The sequence below is a fragment of the Esox lucius genome, chromosome 13 (genome assembly GCF_011004845.1).
Source record: "Esox lucius isolate fEsoLuc1 chromosome 13, fEsoLuc1.pri, whole genome shotgun sequence".
NCBI lineage: Eukaryota > Metazoa > Chordata > Actinopteri > Esociformes > Esocidae > Esox > Esox lucius.
Genome location: NC_047581.1, coordinates 17,575,168 through 17,588,772, shown reverse-complemented (window position 1 = coordinate 17,588,772; position 13,605 = coordinate 17,575,168). Strand labels below are relative to the sequence as shown.

At 39.4% G+C, this 13,605-nt stretch overlaps 1 protein-coding gene across 1 annotated transcript in view; it reads right to left on the bottom strand.

Moving 5' to 3' along the window:
- The window catches only part of bin3 (bridging integrator 3), a 50,794-nt gene that overhangs the window by 23,361 nt on the left and 13,828 nt on the right, over positions 1-13,605 (bottom strand). Inside the window, exons 4-5 of the mRNA XM_010876004.4 lie at positions 8,439-8,500; positions 4,411-4,547 (exon numbers count right to left, since the gene is read on the bottom strand). Coding sequence (XP_010874306.2) covers positions 4,411-4,547; positions 8,439-8,500 — 199 coding nt within the window. The remainder of the gene's footprint in view (positions 1-4,410; positions 4,548-8,438; positions 8,501-13,605) is intronic.

Genomic DNA, 13,605 nt, shown 5'->3' with positions numbered 1-13,605 from the left:
CTTGGGGTTTTTGTAGCATTAGCAAATCATGAAAGACAGTATGCATGCCAACACAGTTTTTTAAAAACTTTTCAATAGTATGACCAGAGGTTTCCAGAACCTTTTCCATCACTGAATCTTTTTTCTCTCCCCTTGACAGGACTTTTCTGAATTCTGGTTCTCTGAATTGGGATAAAGATTTGGTAATCCAATCTGGAAGTGGTTAGGATAGTTATGATTCTAACCTTCTAGATCAGCTTGATCCCATTTGAAGGTTGGATTTATAAAGTTGAAAGACACTAGAAACAAGAAGTATCAATGTAACCATGGTGAGTTAAAAACCAACAGTTTGTTACAGTGACTGCAGGCAGGGCCGTAGCCAACGTGGGGAAAGGTGGGTAAGATTCACGGGACCCTGACCTGAAGAGCACCCTGATCTTAATAATAGCTAGGTTGTCTATAAGTGAGGGGGCCTGCTTGAGGACTGCCCTGACCACAGGTACAGGCATTTGTCATATTGTCTATATTTTGCTCAGTCCTGTATAATAAATGAAGGATAGATAGTCCAGCAGTCTAAGCTGCTGCCTCCGGGGCACATGGATGGCAGAAGTGTGGGTTCAACTGCTCTTTCAGCACTTCCCTGTCCGGTTATATATTGTGGTTATATGGACCAGAATAATCTCATGAAGTGACTTCAGGAAGGAAAAAACAAAAAAAACACCTGATGAATCCACATCCAAAAACAGCCCCTGACCATCTCTAACTAAATACACAAACACAAGAAGGCTTTCTAAGTAAATAATGTGAATTAATGTGGTTTGAAGGGGAAAAACAAGTTCAAGCAATTCACATTATCCTACATTTTACATATTCACACCATCCTCCCTGCCTGGGAGAGAAAAGTCAGGAGCTGCGCTGCTGCTGAGGTGAGCGCATGCAGTGAATAGGGAGAACAAAACCCACCACATTTGCTTAAGCATGCTGGTGCCCTCTACCCTCTGCCCCTTACCGCGGGGGGGGGGGGGGGGGGAGGGGGGGGGCTATTCCGTCGAGGCCTAGCAGTGCCTGAGGCCGACACACTAGCAGCAGTCTCCAGGAGTGAGTCACGGAGCAGAGGCCATCCCAGCACACAGGCCTCCCAAAAATACATGCAGATCGCAGAAGAAATCAATACCCCTCCAAACGGAGCATCCGCTACTGCTCAGCAGCCATTTTCACTGGGGCTCAGCTTCAGCAACTGTGTGCCGGGGGGGTTGCACGCCCTACTCAGCCCCAGAAATAAACACACAGGCCTGGGCCATCGTTGCCTTCATTATCCCTGCACGTTTTATCCACTCGCTCTCTCACTCGCAGCCCCCGCGGCAGAAAATCTCGTCTCAACACCACGGAGAGCAAAGGGTGGTTGCTTTTGTGTCTGTTTTGCTTGAGCAGTTGAGTTGTTGGTTTTGCCGTCAGAACGAAAGAACAGCCAGCTTGAAGGGAGAGCTGGTGGAGTACGACTCTGGTGAGCTGCGCTGGAATCCTCAGGTGATATTCTAAAATACTAAACCAACTGACCAACCAAAGGCCTGGAATTAGTTTCCAAAAGTCAAGCTATGCGGCTCAGAGACATAATAAAGCAGAACATGGACGTTATTCGTGTTGACTGAGACTAGATTAAAAAGGAGGCTTTAAACTGTATATTTTAACCATATTTTTTTGGAGTGGCAGCATTGATTTAGCAGAGGCTTTTAATGATGACTGCCCTGCCTGCAGAAGTAAGAAGGTGTACACAGCTTCACACTGCCTGGCTAGACCCTAGTCCAGCAGACCATGGAGCCAAGCAGGGAAATTACACCCTATAGAGCCAGCCAACGCCTCCACTCCTACACACTGCACAGCAAAACTGCACCTTTTGTTACTGACCTGCAAAACAGCAGTGATGTAAAAATACAATACCACATTGACATATTGCTGTTCCTGACCGTATGACTCAAAGCGGCTCAAAACCGATTCGAGATGATTTCGAAAGGTTGAGTCCAGAAAATGAATCGTATGAAGCGCAGAGCCGACCTCCCAGGTTTGTCCGAGGTGAAGGTTATCTGGGTTATGAGCACAGCCAGAGGGAAGTGGGCTCAGGAGAACAGCAAGATATTAACTACACTTTAGAGTTCCGACCCACTGTTTAACTAAGAAAAAAGTGGAAAAGGAAAGAAAGCTGATTGAAACGAATGATCACAAATACATTTACCATGTAACGAATTCTAACATTAGTAGAGAATAATGGATTTGCTTTTTAGGGGGTCCTGATGCATTGTTTGTGGGTCTAATCCTTCAGAAGGATTACAAAACGTTCTGTCTTAAAAACAACTAAAATGAAAATACAGTTTTTCTTGGCACACAACCAAGCAAATGTTTGACAGACATACAATAGGTCACTAGCTGCGGACCACAAGCCCAGTTACCACCACAAATGTGTCCAGTCATTCTGAAAAGCTCCTGCAAAACATTATTACAGTCTCTTCTAAAATGACTGGCACTCTTGATAAAGATGAGCAAAAAGCTCCTGCAAAACGTTCTTACAGTCTCTTCTAAAATGACTGGCACTCTTGATAAAGATGAGCAAAAAGGCTGTATGAAAAAAAACTGTTGCTATAAGCACAGGATTATTATTTTAAAAGAAGAGAAACAAAATTAAATTTGGGTTAACATTTTCTTTTTTTTAAGTACATTTCTCAGTAGTCTTGAAATGGATTGTGGCCTTCAATGGCTTTCTTTTTCATTGGGGTATAAACAAGGGGTAAAACATGAGAAACCAACATCATCTATCAACATGGGGAAAGGCAAATAAAACTGACTTTCATACCTCATCCAGACCTTGTATTGATCAGGCCATCCCTCCAAACAATTCCACAAGCTCTGCACAAATCTAGCCTCTATGGGAGGGTAGCAAGACTCCTCAAAAAAGGCAACATTAAGTCTAATTTCAGCATTGCCAAAACAAACATTGCAGATACTGAAGCTGTGGCAAAAGGTGCTGAGGTCAGATGAGACCAAAAGTGCACTTTTTGGCCTGAACACAAAACAATATATCTGCTGAAAAACCAATACATCTTTCCACCCAAAGGACACCATGCCTACAGTAAAGCACAGCAGTGGCAGCATCCTGTTGTGGGAGTGTTTCTCTTCAGCAGGGACTGGAGCAAAAGGGCAAATGGACAGCACAAAACACTGACAGATTCTTGAGGAGAATCTACAGCTCTTTGAAAAATGTGACAATGACCCAAAGCACATTGTCAAAGTAACTGTACAGATGGACAAGAAGGTGAATGTCCTTGAGTGACCTAGACAGAGCCCAGACCTAATTCCAATTGAGAATCTGTGAAATGACTTGAAGAGTGCAGTCCATAATTGGTCATCATGTAATTTCACAGAGCCTGAAAAACTTTCAAAGAATGAATGGGCAAATATTGCACAGTCTACATAGCTGTGCAAAGTTAATGGAGGCAAATTCAAAGAGACTCATGGCTGTAATTCAAGCAAAATTTGTTTCCACCAATTATTAACCCAGGGGGTGTGTTCACTTATCCAAAAAGGGTACTTGGCTGTTTTAATTTAAAAAGAAATTCAGAGATCTTTAGAATATTATTTGGAATTGTGGGTTACTGTGTGTAAACAAAAAGTCAGATTTTATGGGTTTTCCTTTCAGGCTGTGAGGCAACAAAAGGTGAACATTTTGAAAGGGGGTGGGGATTTTCTATATGCACTGTATCTATCTTTCTGCATTCTTGACGATCAGTGTGATTCCCTGTAACTGACTTCCCCTTTACAGAGATGCTCCACATTGTAACGCCACGCTGAAACACATGCAGTGGTTCAATACCTGGCACAAATTACTTTAATTCAAATTCATTTAGTACACAGTTGAAATAATGTAGATGGGACTGGGAAAGAACATACAGAGAACAGATTTCAAGTAAATCTATTTTAAGTACAGATTTTGAACACTAGTTACATTTGGGTCATGAATGCTTCTGAGCTATAGCTTTATGATATTCGACGGAGATGATCATCTAATAGCCCAGTGTGGTTCTATAGACCCTTTCAAAAGAATATAAGAAAATAAATCAAGTGAGATATTTTTTCTGTGTTCACACGGTTACATAATATTGACAAAGATGAAAATACACTTAGGCAAACAAAACCTTTTTGGTTTCTGCCCTTTCTGTGTTTGAAGAGAGAACAGCATATGAAGTATGGCTGTCAGAATGCGGAACACAATGCTAACAGTTAAAGCATTGAAAGCTAAGCAGGTGGAGTCTTTCTCCTGTCTATAGAGTTTATTTGAGCAATTAATGCAAAACGGTTGTTGTATTATAGCCATTATATAGCCACTGGGAAAATTCTAGACAGAGGCTGAGGGAGAGCAACACAGACAGGCTCGACACTGACCTTCTCCTGGTTGAAGGAGTCCATCCTCTTCATGGCTGTGTCCAGAGCAGTCATGGAGTCCAAGAAAGCCTGGTCCTGTTCACACAGTGGATTACTGAGCAGGTCCCCTGAGATCTTCACTGCTGCTTTGGACATGGCTAAGAGACACATAAACAGTCACTAGTGATTCCCTTGATAGATGGAAAAAAAGACAAGGGTGTGTGAAGTATTCAACTGAATTGTTGCATTTGCAGTTTGCTTTTAGCTATGTTTGAGGTTATTTTGTGTACGACAGAGATTATAAATAGAGATTTTGGAGTCTTATAATGCAAAAAAGAATGAAAGTTGCGAAGAATGATGAGTGAGAAAGTTACAAGAGCGACAAAAATCCTGCCCCGAAGATACGCTAATCTCTACCTCAATAACAATCATTACTCATGATTCATTCAGGATTACCTGAAATCATTGGAGCTTGAACATTAATGCTGCCATTTTAAGAAACAGTTATAGGACAATGCTCTGCCAGTTCACCCTCCCATATCCCTATGTGACGCCCAAAGAAGACTCCAGTTATTACCAAATTTTTAACCCAGAGTCTACTGGATCTTTGGCAATAGGATGTAGTGCCTTGGACTGCCATGACACTTGGGAGGCTAAATGGTATGGAGGTGTGTGAGTAAATTCACTGAGGAAAAATAAATCTATTATAAACCATGATTTGAATAAATCTTTCACACCATGGTTGAAATAATCTTTTCACATGTTTGTGTCATTGCAAAACTGGTATTTTGTAGCCAAATGTTTATGGTGCACAATAACAAACACTTGCTTTGACTCACAATCCTGGTGGAAAGCCAAAGCCATTCTCCTCATGTGGCCAAATGGCTAGAATGACTATTTTACATTTTTCTTAGCCATGATTGAATGTGACTTGGTTGCTTGGTCTACGGTAATAAACTTTCAACTCATAAAAATAACAAGGATTTTAAAATGAGGCAAATATGCAGCTCTCGTCCCAAGCATACCATTAGCATTTCTACAAAAAATTGGATACCAAATGAACCAATCAAAGGAGAGATAGTTCGTGTTTGGGCGGGACTTTGAAATATGGATTCAAGAGACCTTGTCAGTCTGGGGTAACCTAAACAGGTGAATGAAAAACACACCACAAAGTATATACACAGGGTAATAGCCACCAATTAGTTACATTAGAAAATTTGTAAGTTAATGCAGTCATTATCTGCTATAAACATTGGGACTAAATTTAACTATTGACTACTCTGAAAACAGAGTCATTTGTAACGTGTGAAACAAAGACTAAACCATTTTTTTTTTATGTGCATACCGTATAGATCTGTTTCTGGATTTCTTTATTGTACACAATTTTATTCTATCATTCATTTGGGAGATGAATGTAGACCAGGCAGGGAATATTACTAGAGTGAGGGAAGGGAGACAAAAAAAATGGCGAGGAAAGGAAGATGGAGTGAGTAAGGGAGAAAGATTACCATGCCAACATCAAATCTGCATTATTAATTGTTGGCCTGGTTTTACTTTTTGGCCCACGCAGGCTTGGTGTGCACAACTAGCTGCAGAGGTAAGCAGCCATGGCAGGACTAACATGGTGGGCATTTGACCCATGGGGTAGAGTTCAAACAGGAGCTTTTTATAAAACAAGCTAATAGGAAAAGTAGGATAGAGCAGCTGTAGCGCAGGTGGGCTCAGTTGCTGTGATGAATATTCACAAAGGCACTGAAAATCTGTGCAAATGTTTCTACAGTGCCAACGCCAATTACTGTTAATCTGCACTCCTGCCACTTTATCTTAGACACAGAGTGTATATCTGATCATGGCTTCACCATCAAAATAAATAAACAGCACTAGGGACATGCAAAGAAGTTGATAGGATGAGAAGTGAAGAAAAAAAAACCATCAGATTCAATTTAGGTCTCATTCTTAGGATTGGGTAATTAACAGTTAATAGATTATATGCATGTTTCTGGTTTGGTCTTCTTACAATGAATAAACAAAAGTTGCCTATGTGGAACCGGCTGACAAGGTACAGAACATACTACAGTGTTTTCAACCTTAGTCAGGTAACATAATTGTTTTTAATACATCATTGGATGTATTACTTATTTCAGGTTTTCTGCTTGCAGACCAAAAATAACTTCATTTTAAATGGTAAAAAAAAAGTGTGGCTTGGGGGAAGAAATGTCCAGGCTCTGTAAATATTTATTTAATGGACTAATGGACACATGCCTAAGAATTTTGTTTTCATTTAAATAGATAACACAAATGATCACTGTCATGCAGCTGTGTGGAGCACATTGTGCTGAAATGTTGTGCAGGTCCACACTTTGTTAGGTGGCAGTTGGTGAAGAAAAGGACCTGTGCAACAGATGGGATCCATTAATTATAACGAGACATTGACAGCTCTGATACTTTGATGTGGCATCATCCCCATTTTTTTGGAGAGATGGTGGATATTTATTAGCAGCTCATTGGGGTGTGGCCACTCTTCCACTTGCAATGGGGCAACCAAAAAGAAAAAATAAGTTAAAAAGCCCCTCATTTAACCATCCTTCTTTTATCTACCCTAAGAGTAGCTAGCTACCAGGCACAAGTTCTATAAAAGATCCAACAAATAAAGAAGCGTATTTCTTATTAACAGCAGTGTTAAAACTGAATGAAAGCTAAAAGCTATGAAGGGAAAAATCTTCAAAACAATGTGTTAATTTATATGCTGCTGAATAAAACCACATATCCAAAATGTTTCCAGTATTGCACAACATGTCTCTAAAAAAACCTGACAGGCAGCAACATTTCAAGTATCAGTGAAAGTATGCTGAGTATGAAACTGAGTCATTGAATGAGACCAAGTTATTGACGTTATGGGTGATGTGAACACAATGTACAGTGGGAAATCCAGTGTTCTCGGGTTCTGAACTCATTCTTCAAACTTAAAGCGAGAGACAGAGAGAGAGAGAGAGAGAGAGAGAGACAGAGAGAGAAAGAAGAAAACCCCTTCCCCCAAAAGCATTAGTAAAAGCATAAAACACAGTACTGCTTCCTGATAACGGACTGATAAATGGTTTGCGGGAGGAAGGGGGGCTTTGAACTAGTAGAACGCTGCAGAACAGGCATCTCATAATAAAAATGTCAGAGAACCACTAATGTTACATAGAAAAAAGCCACTTGGTGTTAATCATGATTTAAAATAAAGCAAGATATTAAACAGGTCCCTCTCCAGGAACAAGGGACATGTTAGAAATGAAGGAGATAAAGAAGGGGGAATATTAACCCTTTTGGTGAGCCATCCAGCAGACACCTGTCAACCCAAAAGGATACAGACACAAGGTACCTTGCTAATTAATATATATATATAAGCCCTTTTTCCCAGTATGAGAACCTATAGAACCAGCAACATGATATTGATACACACATCTAGGGGAAAAAACGCTAGTAGGGAACTTAAGGAAGAAATCTAGATATCACCAAAAGTACACTATGTCCGAGCAAGAAGTAGCTCCCCACCAAAGTAGTCTTTTAGAAATTAGAACAAATGTTGCTTTGTACATTTATCAATTTATTTTGCTGCTAGGAACATCAAAGACAGACATTCAATGGTTCTATCAAACAAGTATGCGTACAACTCCAAATTGAACTTTGTTAAATGAAAGAAAACATGACAACATTCACTTTTCAGATCAGATCTTATAACATCAGATTCGATGTTATAAAGTGGATGGTTTTGCACTCAAAACTCTTCAAGTATGTGTGAAACAAATCGCGAAGACCTAGAAACCTCTCAAACATGATACAAAACAAGTACGCTGCCCCCAGATAAAATGCCCTTTTAAGTATACATATATCAGAGTATTGACTATATAAAACACAAGTGAGCTGACATTCTGGGTGGTGCCTCATAATTTGTGTTAAGAAACATCTTAATTTAGAAATGAATAGTGAAAACTGTCATAAAATTTTTTAAAGCAATTATTCCAACACCGGAAAGGCCAAAATGTACAATGTGTTCCAGAACATACCTATATCAGCCTCTGTGCTCTTCTTCATATCTTTGTGGAGCTTCTTTGTCTGATCTTCCAACCTGTCAAAGAAAGGACTTAATTTTTCCTTCATTGTATTTATGTAACAATAACACAACATACAGTAAACGATTGGGTAAGAATCTGTCCAAGTACATTTAGGCATCTACAGATCAGACTGACAGTAGGATCATGTGTTTGTCATCAGCAGCTCGGTTATGGTAGACAGAGTGGCAGAGAGGGATGGTAGAGAGAAGGGTCTACTGTGTCCATTAAGTTTTGTCAAAAAGTAAACACCAATTTGTGCTGCATCTATAGCTAGATGCCATCTGTTCTACTCTAAGGTGATACGTAGCCTGTATTCTTGTCTTGATCTATTTAGTAGAAATACATAAATTATTTTTCAATCTTTTGTTGTCTAGTACTGTACCCTATTAAATAGGGTTTAGGCTGCTGGGAACTTAATACAGACCTGCAAATGGAGAATTATTTCAATGTTCTTCTAATCACTGTCAGGAATTAAAGGGAAGTAATCTCAGTTATCCCCGAACTAAAGTCTTGTGTAATTGGCTAGGTTCTCAATTAAGTTCTGGCTCCATATTTGTTGAGAAATTATCAGCAACTCTCAAAATTATCAGCAAGTCTATGAGCCATACCTCGCTTCCCCCATCTAAAATTTTGAAGACAAACACCTGCCAATTTAGGATTTGTCTGAGGCCCTGGAGGTAATACTGCTCTTTTCACTTGCAAAACATTCTTTTGTGAAAGATATACAGTCCCATTTCTGTTTACATAGCCTGTCCACAGAAGAGGAGGGGTTTTCATATCTCCCAGGCTGTCTTCAATTACTGTGTGAGTACTAAACTCTCCAGTCCCTTCAGCAGCAGAAAGAACAGTGTTGAATGTGCCCCGGAAAAGGCAACCCAGGCCACTGGACCACAGCAGGCCAATGAAGCAGCATGCTTGTCAAACAGCAGTATTGTCGCCTAGCACAAAGTCACCTCAAACAAATGTGTCAATCACTTAGAAAAGAAGGTTCATGACATCTGCTTCTCATTCACTTAGCCCATTGGGTCTAATGTTACACACTGAACTGTGGATGCATAAACAGTTCTTCCCTTACTCTCTCCAGAGTAGTTTTACAGTGTTTTAGGGGAAATAGATTAAGGCAAATCTGACTGGCTGTTATAGTTTGAATCTACCTGCCACTGTGACTGTCAAACCAAAAAGTTCACTTCAGGGCCTTGTTGACCTACCTGGCGTCAAAAACCACAGCTCGGAGACTCTTTGTTCTTTCCATTCCAAAACACTTTGATGCGCTGTTTCTGACAAACTATCCTATACTATCCCTCAGAATGATGTCCTTGACCCTAACCTGTCTGGATTCAAGATGTGTCACTCAACCAAGACTGCTCTCCTGTTTCACGGAGGCTTTGACTGCTTAATGTGACTCTCACTGTTCTCATCCTCTCTGATCTATTTGCCTCAGGTCTCTCAGTCATCCCACTCCAATGGGAGGGCAGCTTCTGCTAAGCCATTTTTTTCTGTCCTTGCAACCCTATGAAGGAAACAGGTTCTCCTTCACAGCAGTCTATCTACTTTCTGAATATTCCTGAAACACACCTTTTTCAAAACGCATCGAAAATAATACCACAGCCGAAATGAGCCCCATTATTCCTAATTAAAACTAAACATTCCAAAGGAAGAACCTCATCATTGAACAAGCACAACGCTAGTGGTGTCTTGAAGATGCTATGCTACCTCCGGACATTGACAATTTGCCATAATTGAAGGAACCATGAATTCTGTGCATGACAGAAATTTAAAGGAGAATGTTGGGCTTTCTGCCTATGAGCTTAATGGGACCTAGGAAATGCATAAAAAAGGTGATCCAAAACACACAAATCTGGATGGGAATGGCTGAAAAGCAACAAATATAGTGTTGGAATGGCCTAGACCAGTCATTGCCCAGACCTAAACCCAACTAAGGCATGCAGTGTGAGGACCTGAAACAAGCAGGTCATGCTCAAAACCTGACAGAGTAAAAGTTATAAAGGTGGGCTAACATTCAACCACTGCCATGTGAGAGACTGATCCACGAGTAAACTTTTCGTTAGTCATTGCGGCTAATGTGGCACAACCAGTTATTGGGTGTAAGGTGGGAAGGTTTCATAATGGAGACACGTGATGGACACAGTGTTGCATAACTTTGGAAATACATTAAATTAAGTATCAAAATGCTTTTATTTGAACATCCAGGATTCCGTTATATAATGGTACTTGAATATCTAACAAACATACAGGCTTAAAAATATCACCTAAAAAATTTAAAAAGTATTCACACCATTTACTCTCTCAATCCAACATTTTGTGTTGCATACTTAATGTTAATGTTGTGTGAGAAAATGTAATCATAACATGTGTGATGGAAGCAGGATGAGTGCTTACAAACTGTTATTGTTGAGAAGATAATCCAACAGAGACAACAAAATTATTTCTGGGTGAAAAGTATTTCAGTGCCATCCAGTATTGGCATCCTAGGTATATTATGAACATAAAAGACTGTGAAAAGATGTTATCAGCTTGATCTTAAATTCAAAATATCATATGAATCTAACCTTCAATTGACAAGAACCAGAACCAGGTAAGTCTATTTCAGACGGCCCACAATTAGAAGTGATACCACAGCCATTACATTTTTGCCAAAATAACATGGACAACAGAAAGTTTATTAACGGAATAACTGTAGATGGCTAGCTATAGCTATACAGCTTACCTATAACGAAAACAATCACTCCATGGCTGATTAGTTTCTTTAGAAAACAATAACCATATAAAAGAGTCACATAATACAATTATTCTCTTAAATATATGAGATTCATGGTATTAGAGTGGATATTTATTGTTGTGTGACAGCTGAAAAGTACAGAGTAGATACATACAGCTCCGGAAAAAATTAAGAGACCACTGCACCTTTTTCTTTCCTTTCAAATTTTTTGGAAAGGAAAGAAAAAGGTGCAGTTTTGAGTGAGGAACAGAAGTGTTCAATTTGCACTGCCCTCTTAATTTTAACCCCTCTATTCCTCACTCAAAACTTTCCTTTTCGACTTTTTTGGAAAAGAAAAAGGTGCAGTGGTCTCTACATTTTTTTGAGACAAAAATTAGAACCTCAGAGAGGAATTGAACCTGGGTCAAAATATTGAAGGTTGGGGAGATTCCCACAAGACTACAGGGCTTGCTGGTCTTTTACTGCGCAATGGGTTGTGATATAGGATTACCCCAATAAGCATCCACCAGTAATAGTCGCAATATAACCGTAAACGGTTTTATTTTAGGCTTACTATAACGCAGATGCATAATTTGTTTACATGGGCAGAGTGTCGGTATAGCTTCTCAATATAAGATAATTTTGTCACACATTAACATTACGCCAGGTTTGATTATCTAGCTTGATACCGTTAAGCATTGTGTTAAATATTCACAGGATAACAATAAACTGTTTTATTTTAGGCTTATTATAACGTAGCTACTAAAGGTTGTAGCCAGTAAAGTTTCTCTACCCAGAACAAATCCTAATGCACAATGTTTTGGCCGAGTCAAGGCTCAAACACTGGTCCCTCTGCATGGAAGTCTGCGATAATCACTACGCTATTTAACAAAAGTCACACACTCACTCAGTAAGAGAAATTCGCTCTTCTTGGTTGGCTCCGCTTACATGTTCCGGCAAAAATTACAAACCATATTTATTCAAAAATGAGTGCCACAATTAATGGCACCCTCAGAAAATCTTATGAATGTAGATTCCAGATCAGTTAACTTTTTAAAAAGTTAAGCTGAGCTTGATTTTACACTGCAAGTTTTATTTAGATAAACATAACTTGTGTCAGAGATACAGTTTTTATCATGTATATGGGTGAAAACGTCAATGGTCATCAGTCACCTTCCAAATGAGAAACAATTTTTGAACAGATTCTCCCTGTGGTCTAATATCTGGTTCAATGGATATTGGAGTGGAGCGGTGATTCTGAAGGCCTTGCGGCTCCACGTATAAACAGAATCAGCAATTAATAATTTAGAACAATGTGTAGATTTTATATTTTCCACTTTGATTTTATGGACTTATGTTGATCAGCGGCAAAAACTGTTAAATACATTTAGATTTTATGATTTGATGTTGTATGAAAAGGAAAATCCAGAGGGTGGTAAAAGTGCACAGGATCTGAATGTTTTTTTCTATTAATTATTGATAATATTACCTACTGACAATGTATTTGTAAAAGATGCCAAGACCAGAGTAGACACATTATTTAACACACCAACTTTGTGACAACTATTGGTATGAGTTAAATATGCAATGGAATAGACTTTTTTAGATTATAAAAAAACTTTTCTTCATCTGTTTTAGTTAATTAAAGGTGAGTGTTAAAGAATGTGTTTTCTGACCCCTCTAATGTGTATACAGAATTCACTGACTCTATTATTGTGACGTCTCAATTGAACTTCCATCCCATCAATAAACACAAACCAAAGCACCTATAAACTCAGGCATTCAATACAATTACAAATTGCATTGATGTCAAATAAAACACAATGATTTCCCTTTTGCCAATTAAAAATACTAGGATTAGGCTACTTGTTCCTGTCGACTTAATTCTTGCATAAAGCATAAATGTCTTCAATCATCCCTCCACATTCATTTAAATTATGGGTGTTAAAGTGGCAATTATGAGACTATGGAGGCTGAATCATGTGCCGTTCATTATATCAATTAAGAGAAACGAGGTGCTGTTTAGCAACTCCCAGGAGACTGCCATCACATCAGTTTTAAGGGTTTCATTAAGGATGGGGGAGGAAAGGCTGACTAAAAACACAACAGCACTTTTCGCATTTCATCTCCATTCTCCAATCTGTGATCTGACGAGAGACAGGAGAGTGTGAGGGCTAAAGAGGGCTCTTTTGGATGTGGGCCAGGTGAGCCAGAGGTCTGTTTTTACTAAGTGTTAATGGAGGCCTGCTGGACCAGCTGCTGCTCCCCTGTCCTATCATCCAACATTTTTCCCTATACTGCTACCAGTACTGACGCTTTCTATACTCTCAGCTGCTGTTGTAAAACAGCATAGGAGTATAGAACCAGAAGCTTAACTCAGGTTAACAAATACTGCTTTTG